The sequence below is a fragment of the Equus przewalskii genome, chromosome 9, assembly GCF_037783145.1.
Source record: "Equus przewalskii isolate Varuska chromosome 9, EquPr2, whole genome shotgun sequence".
NCBI classification, from domain to species: Eukaryota; Metazoa; Chordata; class Mammalia; order Perissodactyla; family Equidae; genus Equus; species Equus przewalskii.
The window spans coordinates 8,511,107-8,536,597 of NC_091839.1; the positions used below are offsets into that span (position 1 = coordinate 8,511,107).

The 25,491-nt window shown below is 38.2% G+C and overlaps 1 protein-coding gene and 1 long non-coding RNA gene across 4 annotated transcripts in view; both read left to right on the plus strand.

Annotated features, from left to right (window-relative positions):
* LOC103558429 (zinc finger protein 420) overlaps positions 1 to 12,961 on the plus strand; it is a 29,750-nt gene extending 16,789 nt beyond the window's left edge. For all 3 annotated transcript variants that reach the window (XM_008531425.2, XM_070557485.1, XM_070557486.1), the window contains one exon: positions 9,518 to 12,961. In XM_008531425.2, the coding sequence (XP_008529647.1) occupies positions 9,518 to 11,448 (1,931 nt within the window). In that variant the 3' untranslated portion in view covers positions 11,449 to 12,961. The remainder of the gene's footprint in view (positions 1 to 9,517) is intronic.
* A 2,260-nt stretch (positions 12,962 to 15,221) lies between these two features.
* Positions 15,222 to 19,348, plus strand: LOC139073481 (uncharacterized). Its single transcript, XR_011522259.1, has 2 exons — positions 15,222 to 15,336; positions 17,559 to 19,348. It is a non-coding gene; the product is annotated as an uncharacterized lncRNA (long non-coding RNA).
* Positions 19,349 to 25,491: the final 6,143 nt, after the last annotated feature.

Sequence of the window (25,491 nt, forward strand, 5' to 3'; positions counted from 1 at the left end):
CACCTGACCTTTTGTGGGCCCAAGGCTTTGTATCTTGGATTCTTTTCAGACCATTAAGATACAAACTTTAGGCAATTGAAGTCAACAAGTGTGTTGAGGTAGCTGTGGCTTCAGAGTGTGTTTATCTTTAGTTTTTGGTTCTCACTTCATTGTACCTCCTTTCAGTCTGCTTTAAGCATGGCATACTTTTAAAAGGATGTTTGTCATATTTATCTAGCATTTCATGGTGTTTTCAGGAAATCTGATAAACCATTCACATATTTACAATATTCAATCCTTCTATCTTTGAACATGCTGTATATCTACTTTTCTTTTCGTGTACTTTTGTAAAGTTTCATTGTTTTTTCTTAAAAGCTCTTACACATTTCTTATTAATTTCTTCAGTACTTTATAAGTTCTGTTAATATTATGAATAGAATATTTTGTTCTATGACATTTTCTAAAGGGTTGATACTGATATATATAGAGAGAGCAAATACTGATTTCTATAAATTCATAATAACCTTGTAGAAATATCTAATAGTTTTTCAGTGGCTAATATTGGATTTCTAGGTAGATAATTTTGCTTTCTACATATAATGTATTAGCTCTTCCTTTACTCTTTCTATATAATATATTATCTCTTCCTTTTCTATTTGTACTGTTTTTAACAAACTATAATCCGTAGGAGAAGAGTATTGAAGTATTTCACAATTTGAAAATATTTCTTGTCTTTTGCAAACTTCATTGGGAGTGCTTCTGGTGTTTACAGATCTTCCTTTACTTATGATGGAGTTCTCTCCTGATAAACCCATCATAGGTTGAAAATTTCATCAGTCAAAACTGCATTTAATGGACCTAACCTACCAGACATCATAGCTTAGCCTAGCTTACCTTTTTTTTTTTGAGGAGGAAGATTAGCCCTGAGCTAACTGCTGCCAATCCTCCTCTTTTCGTTGAGGAAGACTGGCCCTGAGCTAACATCCGTGCCCATCTTCCTCTACTTTATATGTGGGATGCCTACCACAGCATGGCGTGCCAAGTGGTGCCATGTCTGTGCCCAGGATCTGAACTGGCGAACCCGGGGCTGATGAAACGGAACGTGTGCACTTAACCACTGTGCCACCGGGCTGGCCCCAGCCTAGCCTACCTTAAATGTGCTCAGAACACTTAGATTAGCCTACAGTTGGGCAAAATCATCTAACGCAAAACCTATTTTGTAATAGTGTTGAATATTTCATGTAATTTATTCAATATTATACCAAAAGTGAAAAACAGAATGGTTGGATGGGTACAGAATGGTTGTAAGTGTATCCATTATTTACCCTCATGATTGTGTGGCTAACTGGGAGCTGTGGCTTAGCTGCTGCTGCTGCCCAGCATCACAAAAGAGTATCATACCACAGGGGCCGGCCCCGTGGCCAAGTGGTTAAGTTCTCGCACTCCACTTCGGGAGCCCAGGGTTTCCCTGGCTTGGATCCTGGGTGCGGACATGGCACCATTCGTCAGGCCATGCTGAGGTGGCATCCCACATAGCACAACCAGAGGCACTCACAACTAGAATATACAACTATGTACTGGGGGGCTTTCGGGAGAAGAAGAAGAAGGAAAAAAAAAGAAGATTGGCAACAGTTGTTAGCTCAGGTGCTAATCTTTAAAAAAAAAAAGTATCATACCACATATCACTAGCCTGGGAAAATATCAAAATTCAAAGTACAGTTTCCACTGAATGTATATCACTTTTGCACCATCGTAAAGTCAAAATATTTTAAGTCGCACCATTGTGACTGTCTGTAACTATTAAAATATGTTTCTATAGGTTTCTGGTAAATACCCTTAATTAGGTTAAGGAAGAACCATTCTGGTCTTAGAGAGTTGTGTTTTGTTTTCAAGATTGGCACCTGAGCTAACTAACATCTGTTGTCAATCTTCTTTTTTCCTCCTTCTTCTCCCCAAATCCCCTTAGTACATAGCTGTATATTTTAGTTGTGGGTCCTTGTAGTTGTGGCATGCAGGATGCCGCCTCAGCACGGCCAGACGAGCAGTGCCATGTCCGCGCCCAGGATCCGAACCAGTGAAACCCTGGGCTGCCGAAGCGGAGCGTGAGAACTTAACCACTGGGCCACGGGGCTGGCCCCCTAGAGAGTTTTTAATAGAGGGTCTTAAAATAGATTTTCTTCTGTTGAACTATATTCATTCATGGGATAAACCCTATTTGATCATGATGTTTTAGTCTTTAAATACACAGCTAGATTCTATGTTGCTAATATTTTATTTTAAAATTTTACCTATGTTTGTTCATGAGATTGGCTTGTTTTTCCTGAGCTGTCTTTGTCCAGTTTTCTTATCTGAGTTAACTTAACTTTGTAAAATGACTTGGGGAGATTTCCATATTTTTATATGTTCAGCACAGTTATGTATGATTGGAATTATGTATTCTTTAATGGTTTGGTTGATCTTGCCAGTAATACATCAGTCATCAGTATCTGTTGCCTTTTAGGAACATAGACATTGAACTTACATTAAAATTCTTATGTAGTTACTGATGTAGACTCAGATTTTCTATATTTGTGAGTCATGTTTTATTATTTTTATCCATTTCATCTAATTTTTCTAATTTACTGTTGAGTTATATGTAGGTTTTTCTAATAAACACTTTTTGACTCCTTTGGATTTTTGGTTTTATGTTCTTCCTTTTCCTTTCCTGTGTTTTGGATTTGTGCCCAATCTGATTTTTTCCCTACAATATCAAGTTTCTATATCATTTATTGGTATTTGCAAAGAATTGACTTTTAGTTTTTCTAATCATTTCTATTCTTTCTAAATTCTAGCTTACTTGTTTTCTGATTTTTAGCCAGCTAATTGTTTTGTTTATTTCTCCCTGTGCTTCTTGAGTTGAAATCTTAATTCTCTTGTTTTTAATTATTTCTTGTTTTCTAATAAATGCATTTAAGACTAAGTTTTCTGTGGGTGCATTAGCTGAATCTCATGGGATTTCACACAGAGTTGCTCTTGGTATCTACTTCTAAGTTATTTGTAAGTTTTATTTTTACTTCTTTTTATGACAAACATTATATAGACATATCATAGTTACTTAGTTCTAGGATTGTGTATTGTTTTTTCTTTTTCTTTTTTTTTTTGAGGAAGGTTAGCCCTGAGCTAACATCTGCTGCCAACTCTCCTCTTTGCTAAGGAAGACTGGTCCTGAGCTAACATCTGTGCCCATCTTCCTCTGTTTTATGTGGGATGCCTACCACAGCATGGCCTGACAAGCAGTGCATAGGTCCACACCTGGGATCCGAACCGGCGAACCCTGGGCCAGTGAAATGGAACGTGTGAACTTAACCACTGTGCCACTGGGCTGGCCCCTGTATTGTTTTTTCTATGTTTTTGTAATTCCTAATTTTATCATAATGTGGTAACATGTTATCAGTTTTATCTGTCTACCTATCTTATCAATTATGTTCTAGGCTTCTGTCCTTATTTCTTGTCTGTTTATATTATTATCCTAAAAGGAAAAAAAACTGTTTCCTTTTACTCACACAACACTTCTGAAACCAGATATGTGGATTTTCCCACACCAAGCAATTCTGCAATTCTTGGTGGACACCAACTGGGTGTCCTACAATTTAACTCAGTTCTGACACTACCTGCACAGAGCTAGTGCAGACCCCACAAGTTAAGGGTTCTGTCCCACAAGACTGCCCCTCACTTCAGATGCCAATTGCAAGTCCCAGGTTGTCACCTGTACTTCTGACTGACTGCCTGTAAATTGGGGGTTCCCACAACCCCCTCCTTGGGTTCAATAATTTGCTAGAATTGCTCATAGAGCTCAGGAAAACATTTCACTCACATTTACCAATTTATTTTAAAGGATACAACTCAGGAACAGCCACATGGAAGAGATGCATAGGGCAAGGTGTGGAGAAGGGGTGCAGAGCTTCCATGCCCCCTCTTGGGCACACCACCCACCTAGCACTTTGATGTGTTCACTGACCCAGAAGCTTTCTGAACACCTTCAGTTAGGGTTTTTCATCAAGGCTTCATTACATAGGCATGATGATGAAATCATTGCCCATTAGTAATCAATTCAACTTCCAGTCTCTCTCCCCCTCCCTAGAGGTAGGTGGGGTAGGACTGAAAGTTCCAACCCTCTAATCATATGGTTGGTTCCCCTGGCAGCCAGCCCCCCCATCCTCAGAGGCTCTCCAACAGTCACCTCATTAACATAAACTCAAGTGTGGTAGAAAGGGACTTGTTATGAATAACAAAAGACATTCCTTTTAACTTTATCACCAGGAAATTCTAAGAGTTTTAGGAGCTCTGTGCCAGAAATCAGGCACAAAGACCAAATAGATATTTCTTATTATATCACAGTATCACAGTCCTCTACTATGACTGTGGATTTATCAGTTTCTCTTTGTATGTCTATCAATTTTTGTTTATTTACTTCAGAGCTAAGTTTTAGTTGCATAATGGTCATGACTGTTATAATTTCCACTTGCCTGACTCTAAGATGATTGCCCTGAGCTGATTTCACTGAGGAAACTGAAGTAATCAGAGGTGAATTTTTACAAGCTTCCTCATCAGTCTACCTCACTGCATCTATACTCATTCTGCCTCTTTTCCTGTTATGATAGATGAACTTTCTGTGCCTTTATCTAAGGCTAGTACCTCTACTTGTGTACTGAATACCATTCCTTCTCATCTGTTTAGGGACGTTTTTATAATCATTTTCATCAGCACACAAACATGTAGTTTCTCCCATCTTAAAAGAAAAAATAAAACAGACAAATCTCTTGACACACATTATTTTCCTCTTGATACGGCCCCATTTCTCTGCTACTTTTTACAACAAAATTTCTCAAAAGAATTTTCCATGCTCCCTAGCTCCAGCTCTTTTCTCATGCTCTTAAATCTGCTTCAATCAAAACTTGTCCCCATTACTCCACCAAAAAGATCACTAATTATCTCCATATTAAAGGCTTTGTTAAATTAGACGGCACCGTTTATCTTATCTCTCAGCATTTGACATAATTGATCATTTGTCCTTAAAACACTTTTTTCACTTGGCCTCTGGGATTCCACATTTTCCTAATTTTTCCGCCTTGCTCATTGGCTGCTCCTTCTCAGTCTCCTTTGTTTGGTTCCTTCTCATCAACCTGACTTCTAATTGTTGAAGTGCCCCAGGGCTCAATCCTCAAATTTCCCTTATCTTTTCTTCCCTTCTCTTCCCATCTCTTTTGTATCCAAAGACTCTTCCTGGATTATCTAATCAAATTCCATAGCTTTAAATGTCATCTATTGATGACTCCCAAATTTATATATCTAATCCAAATATCTCCCCAGAACCCTGTATTTGTACATATATCTGCCTACTTAACATCTTCTTTGCAATATCTAATAGTTCAAAACCAAACTCTTTGATATTCTCTCCCAAACCTGCTCCTACTACAATGAGAAGTTCTTAGTAAACAGCACTTCCATTCTTCTGGATGCTCAGCCAAAATACTTAAGTTTTCTTTGATTTCTCTCATATTACATGTCCAATCAGTCATCACATCTTCTTTATTAAACCTAAAAAATATATCCAGAATCCAATGACATCTGTCAGCACAAGTAACCAGTAACCATTCTATAGATAAGAGAGAGAAGGTGAATTTTACTTGAGCCAGGCTGAGGACTGTAATCTGGGAAGGTAGTCTCCACAAAGGAAGAAAGCGTTCCAGAGAAGCATGGTTTTCAGTACAATTTTATACCTTTTTAGAACAAAGAATATACATCAAACCTGCCTAGGATACATATTCATAAGAGTTTCAAAGAGATATTCAGTTGCAGATGAGCAGGTCAAAATGACCCTGATGTCCAGGAAAGGAAACATCTTCAGGAGTACTAACACTGGTATTACTGATCCTGGTATTGTAGGAAAGGAAGTGTGCATCCTTATCTTCAAAGAGTGCATTCTTTTACTTGGGGATAATGTTTAATGCATTCTTTACTTTAATGTGTAAACCAGATGTACCGCGTATGTTTGACAGGCCGTAGGTTAGGCCTTTTTTAGTTCAGGCTGAATCAGGTTTAAACCAGAATAGCTGCTGCCCCATGTACCTCAGTATGTGAAAATTTCTTGTCACATCTCGCTTTCTCCACCCCTTCATCCACAGTCATCTGGTCTGAGCCATGTGGCTTATTGCTCCTAACCACCATCTACCTAGCTTCTCTACTTTTCCACTGACTCTCTGTTGTTTTTTTTAAAAAATTTAAACAAAACCACCAGGATGATTCATTTTTAAATGAAAGTCAAATCTTGTCAGGCTGCTCACAGCTCTCCAGTGGCTCCCCACCTCAGAGTAAAAGTCAAATTTCTTAAAATGGGTGAGACTAAGGTTTCCTTGTCATTTGCCTTTGAAGCCAGAGTTGTTTTTTTTTTCCCTCCCTCTGAACTGTAGGCTTTGGATGGTTCCAGTTTTGTAAAGAGGTTTATTTCTAATCCCTGACATATTGTTGGCCCAAGGTCTTGTCTCTTGGTTTTTTTAGAGTGTTAAGATTCAAACATAGGCAATTGAAGACAGCAAATGTCCCAAGGGTGGCTGTGGCTTCAAAGCATGTTTACCTCTCTACTTTCTGGTTATCACTTCATTGTGGCCCCTGTGGATCTTCTTTGTTTTATTTTAAGCTTGGCATACTTTTAGAAGGTTGTTTATTATATTTTATCCAACATTTATTGGTGGCCTTCAGGAAATCCGATGCACCATTTACGTATCAAGTGTATTTACTGTCACAGTCATGATATACAACAGTTCCATTATACCCTCAGATTCCCTCATGCTGTCCCTTTGTTGTCAACCCCTCCCCCTTTCCAGCCTGTGAAAACCAGTGGCCTATTTTCCATCTCTACAGTTTTCCCTTTCCCAGAATATCATATAAATGGAATCAAACTATGTAGCCTTTGGGGTCTGGCTTTTTTCACTTAGTAAAATATATTTAAGATTTATTCATATTATTGCATGAAGCAATAGTTTGTTTCTATTTATTGCTGAATAGTGTTCTATTGTAGGGAAATACCAAAGTTTGTTGATTCATTCATCTTTTGAGGGACATCTGGGTTTCCAATTTTTTGGCAATTTTGAGTAAAGCTGCTATAATATACTTTGGCGTACAGATGTTTGTCTGGACAAAGTGTAAATACCCACAGATAGGACTGCTGGATCGTGTAAGTGTATGTTTAACTTTATTAGAAACAACCAAACTCTCGTTCATTGTGGTTGTGCTGTTTTGGATTCCCATTAGCAGTATATGAGATTTTTTGTGTGTTCTTTTTCTTATTTCTATCCAACATAATCTTTTTTAAATAGAATGCCTGGAACTTTATCACTCCAGATGCCTTCCCTTATATTCAATAATTGCTTTTTTTTCCTCTTCAATATCCCCAACATTCCTTAAGATTACAGAAACCATTCATTACATCTTTGACCTATAGCAGTGCCTGAGACATGATAAAGACATTCTTCTGGGATGAACACATAGAATCGACCTTGGATAGAAGAATAAATAAGAGAAGACATGAGACAGGGCATAAAGAAACAAAACAGATTGTGAAGTAAAGACTTAAGTAAACAAAAGCAATTTGGTATCTTGGTTGAAAAGGATAGGCATAACTAAAGAAGATAATCCCGGCTAGTACCTGGGAAGGAGTATGCAAAAGGCAAGGCAATTAGAGAGGTGCATATGATCACTTTTTCTATTTTTATCTTAGATTTAGTATGGATATACTTTTGTTTCCATCTTTAGGGAGGTGTTGGGGAAACCACCAATCCATGGTTTCCAGGCATCTGCTGTAAGGTGAGGAGAGGTTCCCTACAAAGGGACAGCACTAGAGTGTTTAGGAGTGACAGAACTGTTGTGTATCATTACTGTGGTGGTGATACATGACTTGAGCCCTTATAGGTCTGTTTCTTTTATCTTCTTTCTGTTTTTCAGTCGTTATCTTGTACCCTCATTCACCTGATTATTTTTTATTGAGTGCTATATATCGTAAAGAAAAATTACAAAAGTAATTGAAGCCTTGGATGATGTTATACATCTCCAGTGAAGATTTAGGTTTGCTTATGGCCGGCAATCTTGAATTACCTTAGTTCAGATTTCTGGGTTTGAGATGATTCAGAGATGATTCAGGCTTCAGACCCTGTGTAGACTGGTTTACTGTTTCTCCCTTATTGTAGCCCTCAGGGTTCCCAACCCAAAGTATGGAGAAACTTATGCTGGGCCTTGTTCTCCAGTTATTGTCACCCAAGCCCTATGAAATAGTCCAAAACACTGCATAGTTTCTCCACATCTCAGTTGCCTTTTCTAGAATTTTAAGACCTCCCTAAGTGGAAAAGTGGCCCCATATGTTGGGCTTATTTCTCTAAGTTTTCATATTTTTTAACTTTTAGCCCACCAACTCTTTATTCCAACATTAATTCTCCAGTGCCTTCAGTCAGGAGCCTTTTTATATTTTGTCCAATTTGTAAAATTGCTCTTATTAGGAAGGTTGGTTTAGATTACCTAGCCTTCTGTTACAGGAAATGGACGTTTAAGATTCAGGAACTGGTATTTAAATTGAGATCTGAAAGATGAGAAAGAGTCAGTCAGTGTAGGGGAGCTCATACAGAGCAATCCAAAGACATGGAACAGGCTCTAGTTAGTTGAGATTGGCTTTGTGAATTTTTCAGAGCTAAAAAGAATCTAGTATTTTTGGCAAATAGTGAGCAAAGATGAGAAGGCTCATGAGGAAATCAGATACAGAAGCAGGGACCAGACCATGGAGGGCTTTGTCAAAGTCATGGAAGGCATTGGATTTTACTCTCAGTTTAACTAGAAAGTTACTTAAAAGTTTTAAGCAGAAATAGCAAATCACAATCTGAAGCAGTTGGTGGGAAGTATTAAAACTAGAGATCTCCATGCTCTTTTTCTGATTCACTTGATTCAGATTTAGTTAGTCTGGTGTGGTAATCTGGACATCTTTAATTTTAACAGGGTCCCCAGGTGATTTTGATCCCTACCACAGCTTGAGAACCACTGACTTAAAAAGTTTCCTTGATCTCTTCCCTTATCTTCTCAGCGAGGTTTTATTATTCTCTGATCTCTGAGCTGCCCTTTTTTACATGTTAATATATGAGATCATTCTAAGCTAATATTTTTTCAAACTCTAGGTAGCAACACATTACTGCAGCATGAAATCTGGGTTTAGTGGGTTTTGAATGTGTATGTGTGGATGAGAAAGGGAGGAGGGGAGAAAGCGGAGACTAGAATAGTGTAGAATAGAAAACAGGGTAGGTGTTGTTTTCTGAAACTATATATGTATAAGGTTGTGATGTGAAAGGTAAGTAAGTATTACTATAGGTCATCATAAACAGTATTTGAAAAATTTTGTAAAATGGATGTAAACCAGGTATTTCTTATGGGTATTACTTCCATGTATATATTTTCATATATAGTCTGATCTACTATGGAAATTCTCCTTCTGAAATGACAACAGACATTTTTTATCTTTCAGACTTGCCTTCAAGGAGTGCAAATAAGAAATTATCTCCAAAAAAGGACACTTATGAAACAGAATTATCCCAATGGGAAATGAGTGCTAGGCTTGAAAACTGGGATCTTGAGGAGTCCAGTTCCAGAGATTATTTAGAAGTCAAAGGCACATTGGAAAAGCAACAAGAAAGTCAGGAGGAATATTTCAGGCAAGGGATGATCATATATGAAAAAATGTCCATTTTCAGCCAGCATACTTACTTAACTCAACATCCCAGATGTCATTCCCCTGAGAAACCTTATAAATGTAAGGAATGTGGGAAGGCCTTTAGACGAGCCTCACACCTAACTCAACATCAGAGTATTCATACTGGTGAAAAACCCTATGAATGTAAGCAATGTGGGAAAGCTTTTAGTCGTGATTCACAGCTCAGTCTTCATCAGAGACTTCATACTGGTGAGAAACCCTATGCATGCAAGGAATGTGGGAAGGCCTTTACTCAGAGCTCACAACTTATTTTACATCATAGAATTCATACAGGTGAAAAACCATATAAATGTGAAGAATGTGGAAAAGCCTTTATTCGTAGTTCACAACTTACCCGACATCAAAAAGTCCATACTGGTGAGAAACCTTATGAATGTAAAGAATGTGGGAAGGCCTTTACTCAGAACTCACAACTTACTCTGCATCAGAGACTTCATACTGGTGAGAAACTCTACGAATGTAAAGAATGTAGGAAAGTCTTTACTCAGCTCTCACAACTTATTCTGCATAAGAGAATTCATACTGGTGAAAAACCCTATGAATGTAAGGAATGTGGGAAAGCTTTTATTTGTGGCTCACAGCTTTCTCAACATCAGAAAATTCATAATGGGGAAAAGCCATATGAATGTAAGGAATGTGGAAAGGCCTTTATTCGTGGCTCATTACTTATGCAACATCAGAGGATTCACACTGGTGAAAAACCCTATAAATGTGAGGAATGTGGGAAGGCCTTTATTCGCGGCTCACAACTTACTCAACACCAGAGAATTCATACCAATGAGAAGCCCTATGAATGTAAGGAATGTGGAAAGACTTTTAGTCATGGTTCACAACTTACTCAGCATCAGAGAATTCATACTGGTGAGAAACCCTATCAATGTAAGGAATGTGGAAAGGCCTTTAATCGTGGCTCACTCCTTACTCGACATCAGAGGATTCATACTGGTGAAAAACCCTATGAATGTAAAGAATGTGGGAAGACCTTTAGTCGTGGCTCAGAACTTACTCAACATGAGAGAATTCACACTGGTGAGAAACCCTATGAATGTAAGGAATGTGGGAAGTCTTTTATTCGTGGCTCACAGCTTACTCAACATCAGAGAATCCATACTGGTGAGAAACCCTATGAATGTAAAGAATGTAGAATGGCCTTTACTCAGAGTTCACATCTTTCTCAACATCAGAGACTTCATACTGGTGAGAAACCGTATGTATGTAATGAATGTGGGAAGGCCTTTGCTCGTGGCTTACTACTTATACAGCATCAGAGAATTCATACAGGTGAGAAACCATATCAGTGTAAGGAATGTGGGAAGGCCTTTATTCGTGGTTCACAACTTACTCAACATCAGCGAATTCACACTGGAGAAAAACCCTATGAATGCAAGGAATGTGGGAAGGCCTTTAGTCATGGCTCCCAACTTACTCTACATCAGAGAATCCATACTGGTGAGAAACCCTATGAATGCAAAGAATGTAGAAAAGCCTTTACTCAGAGCTCACATCTTTCTCGACATCAAAGAATTCATACTGGTGAGAAACCATACCAATGTAAGGAATGTGGGAAAGCCTTTACTCGTGGTTCACAACTAACACAACATCAGAGAATTCATATCAGTGAGAAATCTTTTGAATATAAGGAATGTGGGATAGACTTCAGTCATGGCTCACAAGTTTATATATGAATTACCTGATTCTTTGTGATTAATATAGAAAGCTTTCTCTGGTCATTAATCCATTATTATCAAAGAATTCTTAAAATGTGAATATGGGAGCACATTTGCCTCACAAAGTTCAGCATCAGTGAATTTATATGGGGAAAAGATAATGTTAATGTAATCCATGTAGAAAAACCTTTCATTACTGGAACCTGTTAAACTTTAGCACATTATAGTAAAGAATAATCCTGTTAATGTAGTAAATATAGGAAGGCCTTCAGCCGTACCATATGTCTTTTTCAACATTATCTTGACTCTACCAGTTGCTTTCCTTTGTGACATTTATCATGGTAATTAACCTCTGCTTAGGTTTAATAATTTTGTAAGATAGACTCAAGAATAATACCTTCCTTATAAGATTCTTGGAAGTATTATGTGAGTTATTACATGTAAAGCTCTTAGAACAGTGCCTTGAACATAGCGTATCACATATATTAGCTATCATTATTAGTAGTGTTATTTTAGAGAATTTGCATGAGAGGAGGACACTTATGAATATAATGAATATCGAGAAATCTTTCATTAACACTTAGCCCCGATTATTTGAGTGGGGGGTACTGTATGCTGTAATGAATGTGAGAAAGCTCTATTCAGATCTCATCCCATATGCTTTAAGAGGCAATTAGTACTGTAAAAAAAAAAAAAACACACAACTGTAGATTTAATCAGTGGATTGTTGTTGAAGGGATGTGAAGTGAATTGTAAGATAGTCCAAAAACTAGTATTTTCCACCATCTCAACAAAAACAACGAAAAAAATCGATAGCCAAAATAAATCTAGGAAATTTTTTAAAACTTGAATGTACCGCTTTTGAATTAAAATTAAAAACTGACATTACAGACTATTTTGCAATGAAAAATGATGCAAGTCTGTGTCAGAAACTGCTATTTCCCTACACAATATCCATTTTCCCTTTTTTTTTTTTTTTAAGATTTTTATCTTTCCTTTTTCTGCCCAAAGCCCCCTGGTACATAGTTGTGTATTTTTAGTTGTGGGTCCTTGTAGTTGTGGCATGTGGGATGCTACCTCAGCATGGCTTGATGAACGGTGCCATGTCCGCGCCCAGGATCCGAACCAGTGAAACCCTGGGCAGCCGAAGCGTAGCATCTGAACTTAACCACTCGGCCATGGGGCTGGCCTCATTTTTTCCCTTTCTCACAGAATTCTTGGCTGAAAACATTCAGCCTCCCTTACAGGTCAACAAGATGGAAGTGGTATTTGTATGAGTAGAACATCTAAGAAATCCTTTTTTTCTCTCTGCACTTCTTTGTTTCCCTGCCTACAATGTGAACATTTAATCTGCAGCCCTGACAATTTTACGGGGACTTTGAGAATGGTATCTGAGTATTAAGGATGATGGAGCAAAAGTACAGAACGGGTCTACATCTGTGCTGATTTCATGGAACAGCCATACCAACTCTGGTCTACCTGCCTCTTGTATTTCTTTATATAAAATTTAAATAAATTTCTTATTTGTTGATGCTGTTTTCTGTTAATGAGCCTAAAAATGATTAAGGATATAAAATTTTGTACCTGGAAGTGAAGTGCTGTGGGTTAAAGAAATTTCAAATGTGGACTGACTTAGGGCCATGAAGAATGAGGATAGACCCACTTCAGGCTAGAAAACTGAAGATCTTGTTTTTATAGATGGGGCATTTGGTCAGACTCCCTTCTACTCTATCTTACAAGGCAGATCTTGTGTCAAAGCTGTAATGTTAGGCTAAATGGTAGGAGTGATTCAGAATGTGTGTGTTGGATGTTTCTTGCTGCTTTCGGTAATGTCCTGTGAAAGAGATGAATTTAGTGTAGAGTTAACTGCAGAAGCCACTAGCAGAGACTGAAAGTGATATTGCTTTGTTAAATACTGGGGCTGGCCATGTTGCCTAGTGGTTAAGTTTGGCGCACTCCACTTTGGTGGTCCAGGTTTCGTTCCAGGCACAGACCTACACCACTCATTGGCAGCCATGCTGTGGTGGTGACCCACATACAAAATAGAGGAAGATTGGCACAGATGTTAGCTCAGGGCGAATCTTCCTCAGCAAAAAAAGAGAGATACTATGTGTGCATGCAGGTGCTCAATCTAGGTTGACAGTAAATTCAGAATTTTGAAACTTGTGGGGTTCAAAATTCCAAACTGATTCTAGACCCTTAACTGAAGCCACTTATAGTGGCAGTCTTAACAAAAAAATGAAACCATTGCCCCATCCATGCAAAGGCAGAGAGTCTGCTAGCAAAAATGAGTTTAAAATGCTTTCCCCACCTGAGCCTATTGTTCTAAAATTAGTTGTATTTATGAAGTACTTACTATAATTCCAGCCACTATCTTAGGTGTTTGGGACATATCTGAGCAATTCTAGCAGGAGGAGATAGAAGAATAATAAATTGTAGAGTATGTTAGGATATAAGTGTTATGGGGGAAAAGGTCATTCAAAAGGAGTCACAAGGATATGACAGTTTAGGTTGCTGTATGAAATAGAATGACCAGTGAAATAGAATAGACTAGACCATGGAGAAGGAAAGATTTGAGTCACGATTTGAAGGAGTAAGTCAGTGGTTATCCAAGGGAAGGGTATTCCAGACAGGAAGAGGCTAGAGCAGAAGTCCTACTATGGGACTATGCTGGTGTATTTGAGGAACATCAGAGAAGCTATTGTAGAGGTTTGTGCAAGGGGATGATTGATAGAGGAGGTCAGAGAGAGAGCAGGGCCATATCTTGTAAGGCCTTGTGAGTCATTGTAAGCATTTTGGATTTTATTCTGAGGGAAATGGGGAGCCATTGGACAGTTCTGAGCAGAGGACACAATCTGACGTGCTGCTGTTTTTTGTGAAAACAAACAAACCCTAAGTGGATAAGAGGCTACGGCATTAATTCAGATGATAGATGATAGTGGCTCAGACCAGGGTGGTAACAATGGTGAGAAGTGGTTGGATTCTAGATATATGTAAATGTGATGGAGCAAGCAAGATTTATTTAGGCGTTAGATGTCAGGTGTGAGAGAAAGAGAAAAGTCCAGGATGATTTTGACTCAAAGGTTTTGGTTCCAAGCAACTAGAAAGATGGTGTTCCCATCAGCTGAGATGGGGAAAGCTACTACTGTTCCATCAGGTTTGTGTTGGAAGATTGGGAGTTCAGTTTTTAACTTGTTGAGTTTGAAATGTCTTTTAGACACGAAATGACAATATTGAGTAGGCACGTGGATGTTCTAGCTTGTACTATTCTAGAGAGTATATTAATTTGGTAGTTATTGCCTACACTTATTTAAAGTCATGAGGCAGGATAAGATCATTAAGGACCTGAGTGTAGATAGAGAAAAGAAGGACAGCAAAGACTGATCCACTGTGCATTCCACCACTGAGTTTGAGGACAAAAGGACAGACCAGCAAACTATGCTAAGGATGACCAGTGAGATGAAAAGAAAATCAAGATAGTGTGGCATTACAGAAGCCAAATAAAAGTGAGTAAAAGGAAGGAAGATCAATGGTATCAGATACCGGTGGCCAGTTACATAATACAAAGCTTGAGAGTTGGCTATTGGATTTAGCAATATTGATGTTGTTGACCTTGAGAACAGCAGGGGTATTTGTGTGTGTGTTTGTTTTGAGTGATTGAAGTAAAAGCCTGATAAGAGAAATTGGAGAGAATGAGTATAGAGCAACTGCTTGGAGGCATTTTGCTACAAAAGACAAAGAAATAGGCTAATAATTAGCATGGCAATAGGAATAGGAGTGTTTTTGTTTGTTTTCAGGAGAGGAGAAGGAATAGCAATTCTGTATGCTGATTGGAGTAATTCAGTAGAGGAAGAAAATGATTCAGGACGAAGAAGTGAGAGTTACTGAAGCAATGACCTTATGTAGGTAAGAGGAGGTAAGATTTAGTGGATGGAGGGATTCGCTTTAGGTAATATCATGGGAAGGTTATTCCTGGCAGTAGAATGGCAGAATATGGGGTGCAGGTGCTGGGAAGTGAGTAGATGAGATGGAAGAAGTCTTGGGAAGTGTTCTGATTCCTTCAGTGCTTTCATGAAATGGTAAGTAGGGTTAGCTGAAAGTATGGAAGATGAGAAGTTTGGGGTTTAAAAGAAAAGAGATATGAAATAGTGACTAAAGTGAGATATTTAATGTACAGGATGATTGCCTGGGAACATGAGAGGGCTAGAAAAATGAAAGAGCAAAGGGGCCAGTGAGCAAAGGAATCATCAGGCGTAAAACTATATTTACACCAGATCTTTGGCATTGTAATTAAACAGTAGCAAATAAATAGTTTGAAAGCCTATTGAGTGTTGAGGGAAATGTACTGCTAATAAAACCCAGTCCTAGCCTGCAACAGCCAATGATTCAACTCTCCCAAACAGTTCTCAGGCTATGGTACAAATCCATCAGGAAATGACCCATTTATGTGATTTTTCCAAAGATATATAGGAAACTACATGTTATGAAAAAAAAATATATATATATACATACCTAGAATGTAGTTGTCTCTTTTTCTCTTTGCTTTTTAAAGATATCTAAATTGTATATTCTGTTTTTAAAATGTGCCTTGCTTTTTCACTTACATATTTTGGCAATTGTTCCAGTTTCTATTGCTGCATAACAACTGCCGCAAACTTGGCTTAAAATACAATAATAATTTTTTTAGCTCACATCTACAAAAATTTGGGCAGGGTTTGGCAGCAACAGCTCAGCTCTGATCCACACAGCCTCAGATGGGGTGGCTTGAAAGCTAGGGATCACTTGATGGCTGAAGGCTGGAATCATCTGAAGACTCACTTGCTCACGTGTCTGGCAGTTGATTCTGGCTGTCAACTGGACCTCAGATAGCGTGGTCAGCCAGAATACCTACATGTGATAACTCTATGTGGCTGCTTAGCATGGTGACTTGGGTTCCAAGAGTCTGTCCCAAACAACAAGGTGGAAGTGCATGCAATTTTTATGATCTAGGCTCAGAAGTGACATGACATCACTTGTGTTGTACTCTATTGGTTCTGTTACAGCTCAAGGAAAGAAGTGTCACAGTGTAAGAAGAACGTATAGGATAGGATATATTGTGGCCATGTTTGAAAAATACAACATGCCATAAAGATGCTTCCATACCTAGCCTTGGAAGTCACATAATCTCATTTCTGCCATTCTCTATTGGTTTAGGCAGTTACGTCTTGATGGGCAAGTCTCACATAGTAAATAGAGTATATAGGATGGGATACATTTTGGTGGACATTTTTGGAAAATATATTCTGTCCCAGAAATCCTGTCATACATGAAAAGTTTCCTCATTTTTATGTGATATATTATTCTTATAGCTATATATTCTTTTATTGACGTACCATAATTTTGGCACAGTGCCAAAATTCTCATTTTTTTTTTCCTGGGTGATTGGCTACCCAGCTAGGTACCAAATTTCCCATCCTTCTTTGCCAACTGTGGCCCTGTGACTAAGTGAAACATTATCAGGAGTAATATGCAATTTCCCTCTAATTTGCTCAAAAAGTAATTACCATAAGAGGATAGACATAAATCCTGATCCATCATTATAGTTAATGTAAATATTTAATGTGGCTATTAAAGGATATATTTTACTTCCAGTTCTGGACCACGATGGAGTATAAAGAAATATTAAACTATGGTAAAAGAGTAACTATAAGATAGAACTCTGAAGAGTACCCAAAGGCTAAGAGAGAGTATCCAAAGAAGGATAAATTTTGAAGGTGGGCCCCATCTCTAGGTTCAGGCTTCACAGAAGGTGTGGTTTCAGCTCCACTGGATAATGGAGAATTTTGGTGGGTTGCCAGGGCCAGAGTTGATCTATAGTCATTGAGCAAGCAGGAACAAATCTTTGGGACACAACTGAGGTGCAAGTGGTAGAGCTGAAGTACAGGTACAAGGCTTGGGGAACACAGTGTCTACCCTGAGAGGGCTGTGGGAAACCACCAGGGCATAGGTGACCCACAGCTGGTGGGTGGGCACATAGGGCGAGTCAGAAGCTGCTGTGGCCCAGGGACTACAGTTCACATTGTCTGCATTGGAAAGGTAGTTGGCCTTGGCTGGGCTGCAGAATCACCAAGGGACTGTGTGCTCTCTAGGTACATGGCTGGGGCAGAGCACCATCGAATGTTCTCACATGCCCACACTGCTAAACAACTATGCCGGCGGAGCAAGAAAAAGCAAAACACTGCACACCAGGACCAGTAAGAGAAGCCTATTGAAAGCTTAACATCATGCTCACTGTAAAGGAGAGATGCTTAGAAGCCAGTCTGTTATAGCACAGCAGGTACTGAAAGTTGAATTTGGAGCTGTGAAGCAATAAATTGATAACTGGCACAAGAATGGATGAATATCTTGAAAATATAAATTCTTTCAGTCAGAAAAACTCAAGTAAGTGAATTGAAAAGTGGAGAAATGCATATGCATTTCACAGAAAAGCAAGCATAAATTATCAATAAACATTTAAAAAGTTGTTCATTCTCATTAATAATCAGGAAAATGAGAACCAGAACTACACAGAGATACCTTATCACAAATGTCTATTGGCAAAAATAAAGTTGGCAAGTATCAAGTGTTGGTGAGGATTTTGAGAAATGGGAATTTCACCTGCTACCGAGAGTGAAAATCATAACTACTTTGGAGAAATAGGCAGTACCTCTTAATTTTAAAGATGCACATGCCAATGACAGTATGGAGGTAGATTCAGCATATTGATATATAATAAATTTGTCCCCTATGGAAAACCTACACAGATATACTAGGACATAAATACCAATATGCTCCTAGTGACATGGTTTGCTTTACTTTTATTTTAGTCTTAGGTCTATAGTTAAGTATATTATTTATAGAATACTCTACCTATTAACAGCAGAATACACATTCTTTTAAGCACTCATAGAACATTCACCAAGATAGATTATATGTTAGGTCATAAAACAAACATCAACAAATTTAAAAGAATTGAAATCATACAGAGAATGTTCTCTGACCATAATGGAATTAATCTAGAGTCAATAAAAGAGAAAACCAACAGGAAAAATATCAACACTTGGAAATTAATCAACACACTCCTAAACAATCGATAGGTCAACGATTTGTTTCCCTATTTATTTCAAGGGAAGTAAAAAATGTATTGAGCTGAATGAAATTGAAAGCACACAAATATTCTTATCAGCTTTGTTTAGAATAGCCAAAAACTGAAAAAAATTCAGATGTCCTTCAGCAGGTGAATGGTTAAACAAACCATGGTGTACTCCTACCATGGAATAACATTCAGCAATTAAAGTGTTTCTTAAAAAGAATGAACTATTGATACACGCAACTTGGACAAATCTCCAGTGAATTATGCTGAGTGGAAAAAAAGCCAATCTCAATAGATTATGTGATGTATAATTCCATTTATATAACATACTTTAAATGTCAAAATAATAGGAATGTAGAAAAGCTTGGTGGGTGCCAGAGATTAAGGATGGGGGAGGAATGAAAAAACAGGAAGGATGTGGGTGTGGTTATAAAAGGGCAATGCAAGGGATTCTTGTGATGGCACTGTTCTATATCTTGACTAAGTTGCTGAATACGCACACCTACACATAATAAATTGTATAGAACAAAACACATAGAGACATAGACAAACGTACAAATGTGTGCAAGTAAAACTGGGAAAATCTAAATAAGATCAGTGGGTTGTATCAATGTCAGTACCCTGGTTGTGATATTGCATTATAGTTTTTGCAAGATGTTACTTTTGAGGGAAACTGGGTAAAGCATACATGGAATCTGTGTAATTAAATATATTAAATGCTGACTTTGAGTCATTTTACTAAAGTTTTCCCAGTAAAACCTTGAGTGGATGAAGCTTGCCCTCTAATAAATTCCTCTAGAAAGACTACAGGTATGCATACATATTGAAAACTATTTGTCTATAACCTTGTACAGGAAGGAAAACTTGGCTGGATATAAAATCCTTGGCCCACACTACCTCTTGAGTTTTCAGAAAGTGCTGTTCCATCTTTATATCGCTTTTTAGTTTTTGAGAAGTGTAATGTCACTGCCCTCTGCTCCCAAATGAATGAAGAAACAAATGAAAACCTATGACAATGCTAGAATTTTGAGAATCTTTGCTTTACATTTCTAACTAGCTTCACTATTTTATATTTTACACTTTTCTGATCTCACCAACTAAACTATGATTTACTTTAGAAGTAAACCATATCTTTCATCTCTCTTTCCCTAATGCTGATCATAACATCTGGTACCAAAAAATGTAGCCAATATTGTTTGCCTGAATCCAACAAGTAAATAACTTTTTTAAAAAAGTGTTAACTGGAATGAACAGCTTTATAAGGCAAAAATGAAGTTTTAAAGAAAAAAGAGTCTTTATTAAAAGTTTGACAACAACAGGAGTGACGTCAGCATCATGGCAGAGTGAGCTCTTCCCTTGGACTCTCCCCTCTACAATACAACCAAGAGGACATTCATACACCAACAGAGGACATACACACAACACAAAAGACGTCTGAGAGACCCAGGCAGACATATATCTGAAGGGTCAGGCTGGAGCCTCTGGAGGAGTTGGAAACAGATTGGCAGGAGCTCCGTGGAGAAAGAGGGACTGCAGCTGGGGGAAGCATGCAGGTGAGGAGAGGTGCCCCGTCCCTGCCCAGTAGTCCCAGCCCCATGATCACCCAGAGCACAGCGTAGAGAGGGGCCATGGCTAGGGGAAGGGTGCAGATGAGGAGAGGCACTCTGTCCCTGCCCAGCACTCAAGCCCCACAATCGCCCAGAGCATGGTGTGGAGAGAGAGGGGCCATGGCTGGGGGAAGCATGCAGGTGAGGAGAGGCACCCCATCCCCACTCAGCACACCAGCCCCATGATCACCCAGAGCACAGCGCAGAGAACAAGGTGGTGGGAGCTGGAAGAAGTGTGCAGGTGAGGAGATGCAGCCTGTCACTGCCTGGCACCCCAGCCCCACAATCACCCAGAGCAGAGCATGGAGAGAGAAGCAGTAGCTGGTGGAGCCCTGTGAGCACCCAGAGCACCATGCGGAGAGAGAGGCAGTGGTTGGGGGAGGCCATGCAGCTGTAAGAAAGTGCCCCTTATCCTGCCCAGCACTCCAGTCCTGTGACTGCCAAGAGCTCTGCACAGAGAGAAAAGCTAAGGCTGGGGGAAGCACAGGTGAAGGAGAGCACCCATTCCCCTCCCTGGTGCTCCAGATCTGCTATTGGCCAGAGCATTGCACAGACAGAAAAGCAGTCAGCAGTCAGAGCTGGGGAGCCCCTGATCATGCTGGGCCCAGAATACACAGCGCCTGATCCCCACCCTGTGACAGCATGTGACAGCTGAGACCAGATAATAACACCACGTGGAGGCAAAAATCCACACTATCAAGCAGTATGAGAAAGTATATTAAATCTCCAGACTAGAAGGAAAATGACAAGTACCCAGAAACCAACCCTGAAGACTCAGAAATCCATAACCTAAACAACAAAGAATTCAAAATATCTATCAAAAAAACCTCAATGAGTTACAAGAAAACACAGCAAGACAAATTAAAGAATTCAGGAGTTCCTTCACAAAAGAGATTGAAAGTATAAAGAAGAACCAATCAGAATTGTTGGAGATAAAAAAACATTGGATGAAATGAAGAAAAATCTGGACTCCCTAAACAACAGGACTGACAATATGGAGGACCAAAGTAGCAATTTAGAGGACAGTATTATAGAAATGTTTCAGAGGGAGGTGAAGAGAGAACTAAGACTCAAAAGAAAGGAAGAAGCTCTCAGAGAAATATCTGACTCAATTAGGAAATGCAACATAAGGATTATACATATTCAAGAGGGGGAAGGGGAGGAGAATGGAGCAGAAAGCTTGTTCAAAGAAATAATAGCAGAGAACGTCCCAAACCTGGAGAAGGAGATGGAAAGATACGTGAAAGAGGCTACTGGATCTCCTAAATATGTCAATGTAAAATGACCTCTGCAAGGCATATAGTGGTAAAGCTGGCAAAAGTCAATGACAAAGAAAAAATATTAAGGGCAGCAAGGCAGAAGACAATAACTTATAAAGGAATCTCTATCAGGCTTTCAGCAGATTTCTTGGCTGAAACTTTACAGGCTATGAGAGAGTGGAATGATATATTCAAAATCCTGAAAGATGAAACCTTTCAGCCAAGAATGCTCTATCCAGTGAAAATCTCCTTCATATATGATGGAGAAATAAAAACTTCCCCAGATAAACAAAAGCTAAGGGAGTTCATCATCACAAGAACCCCCCTACAAGAAATCCTCAAGAAGGCCCTAATACCTGAAAAGAAAAAAACAAAAATGGGAAGGGGCTACAAAGGCCTGAGCAAGGAGATTAATAGGTAGGCAATAATCAGAAAATGGCAGCTCTCTATAAGATCAGGATGGTAAAACACTTAACTTTTACACCAAGGATAAAGAAAAGGAAGACACCAAAATAAAAATAATCTCATTATTTTAATCACAAACTCACAACAGAAGATGGAATAAGATATGACAAAAATAACTTAGAAGGGTAAGAGGAAAGGGACAGAATCAGTAGAGTCTAAGGAAATAAGAGGCTATCTCATCTACGAGATTTTTTTATATGAACCTAATGCTAGCTACTAAACAAATAATGAGAACAGAGACATATACGATAAACAAGGAGAAAAATAAAGAAAACCAACATAGAAAACTACCAAATCAAATTGGCTAAAATACACAGTACGAGAAACATAGGAAATGCAGAAGAACCGGAAAATGTGCAATAAGATGGTAGTATTAAGCCCCCACATATCAATAATAACTATAAATGTAAATGGATTGAATTCTCCAATCAAAAGACAGAGAGTGGCAGGATGGATTAAAGACTAAGACCCATCAATATGCTTCCTCCAGGAAACACATCTCAGCTCCAAAAACGAACATGGGCTCAGAGTGAAAGGATGGAAGACAAACTCCAAGCTAATGGCAAACAAAAGAAAGCAGGTGTTGCCATACTTATATCAAATACAGTAGACTTCAAGATAAAACATGTAAAGAGAGACAAAGAGGAGCAGTATACAATGATAAAAGGGACTCCCCAACAAGAAGACATAACACTTATATGCACCCAACACAGGAGCACCAAAGTACATAAAGCAACTATTAATAAACCTAAAACGAGATGCTATCAACAACACAACAACAGTAGGGGACCTCAACACCCCACTTTCATCAATGTATAGATCATCCAGACAAAAAGTCAACAAGGAGATAGTTGAATTAAATGAAAACTAGACCAGATGAATGTAATAGACCTCTATAGAGCACTCATTCCAAAAACAGCAGAATGTACATTCTCCTCAAGTGCACATGAAACATTCTCAAGGATAGATCATATATTGGGAAAGAAGGCAAACTTCAATAAATTTAAGAAGATTAAAATCACATTGACTGTCTTTACAGACCATAATACTATGAAACTAGAAACCAACTACAAGAAAAAAAGCTGAGAAAGGAACAAAAATGTGGAGACTAAACAACATGCTACTGAACAATCAATGGGTCGTTGAAGAAATAAAGGGAGAAATCAAAAAATATTTGGAGAAAATGAGAATAAAAACACACCATACCAACTCATATGAGATGCAGCAAAAGCAGTCCTAAGAGGGAAATTTATGGCAATACAAGCCCACATTAACAAACAAAAAAAGCTCCAATAAACAACCTTAAACTATAACAAAGAGAATTAGAAAAACAAAGCCCAAACGCAGCAGAAGGAGGAAATAATGAAATAAATGAAATTGAAATAAAAAAGACTGTAGAAAGGATCAATGAAACAAGGAGCTGGTTCTTTGAGAAGATAAACAAAATTCACAAACCCTTAGCCAGACTCACTAAGAAAAAAAGAGAGAAGGCTCAAATAAATAAAATTAGAAATGAAAGAGGAGAAATTACAACAGATACCACAGAAATACATAGATTATAAGAGAATATTATGAAAAGCTATATGCCAATCAACTGGACAATCTAGAAGAAATGGAAAATTCTAAGATTCTTACAACCTCCCAAAACTGAATCAAAAAGAAATAGACAATCTGAATAGACCAATCACAAGTAAAGAGACTGAAACAGTAATCAAAAACTTCCCCAAATCTAGGAGTCCAGGACCAGATGGCTTCTCTGGAGAATTCTACCAAATATTCAAAGAAGATTTATTACCTATTCTTCTCAAACTATTCCAAAAAATTGAGGAAGATGGAAATATTCCTAATACATTTTACAAGGCCAGCATCACCCTGACACCAAAGCCACATAAGGACAGCACAAAGAAGGAAAACTGCAGGCCAATATCACTGATGAACATAGATGCAAAAATCCTCAACAAAGTATTGGCAAATCAAATACAGCAATACATTTAAAAGATCATACACCATCATCTAGTGGGATTCATACCAGGGAGACACGGATGGTTCAACATCCACAAATCAATCAATATGACACACCACATTAACAAAATGAGGAACAAAAACCACAGGATCATCTCCAGAGACACAGAGAAAGCATTTGACAAGATCCAACATCCATTCATGATAAAAACTCTTGATAAAATGGGGATAGAAGGAAATTACCTCAACATGGTAAAGGTCATATATGACAAACCTACAGCCAACATCATACTCAATGGGGAAAAACTGAAAGCCATCCCTCTGAGAACAGGAACAAGACAAGGGTGCCCACTCTCACCACTCTTAATCAACACAGTACAAGATGTTTTGGCCAAAGCAATTAGCAAGAAAAAGAAATAAAAGGAATCTGAATAGGCAATGAAGAAGTGAAACTCTAGCTGTTTGCAGCTGACATGATTTTATATATAGAAAACCCTAAAGAATCCATCGGAAATCTATGAGAAATAATCAACAACTACAGCAAAGTTGCAGGATACAAAGTCAACTTACAAAAATCAGTGGCAATTCTATACTCTAATAACAAACTAAGAGAAAAAGAACTCAAGAATACAATCTCATTTACAACAGCAACAAAAAGAATAAAATATTTAGGAATAAATTTAACCACGGAGGTGAAAGACCTATACAAAGAAAACTATAAGACATTACTCAAAGAAATCAATAGGGACATAAAGAAATGGAAAGATATTCCATGCACATGGATTGGAAGAATAAACATAGTTAAAATGTCCATACTACCCAAGGCAATCTACAGATTCAATGCAATCCCAATCAGAATCCCAATGACATTCTTCACTGAAATAGAACAAAGAATCTTAAAATTCAGATGGGGCAACAAAAGACCCTGAATAGCCAAAGCAATCCTGAGAAACAAGAACAAAGCTGGTGGCATTGCAGTCCCTGACTTCAAAATATATTACAAAGCTATAGTATTCAAAATAGCATGGTACTGGTACAAAAACAGGCACACAGATCAATGGAACAGAATTGAAAGCCCAGAAAGAAAGCCACACATCTGCAGACAGCTAATCTTTGAAAAAGGAGCCAAGAACATACAACAGAGAAATGAAAGCCTCTTTAATAAATGGTGCTGGGAAAACTGGACAGCCACATGCAAAAGAATGAAAGTAGACACAAAAATAGACTCAAAATGGACCAAAGACTTGAAAGTAGGACCTGAAACCATCAAACTTCTGGCAGAAAATCTAGGCAGTACACACTTTGACATCAGATTTCAAAGGATCTTTTCGAATATGATGTGTAAGCAGACAAAAGAAACAAAAGAAAAAATAAACAAGTGGGACTTCATCAGACTAAAGAGCTTCTGGAAGGCAAAGGAAACCAAGATCAAAATGAAAAAACAACCCACAAAATGGGAGAAAATATTTGCAAATCATATATCCAACAAGGGATTATCTCCATAATATATAAAAAAAACTCACACAAATGAACTACAAAAAACAAATAACCCAATCAAAAAATGGGCAGAGGATAAGGAACAGACATTTTTCCAAAGAAGATATACAGACGGCCAACAGTCACATGAAAAGAAGTTCAACATCACTAATCATTAGGG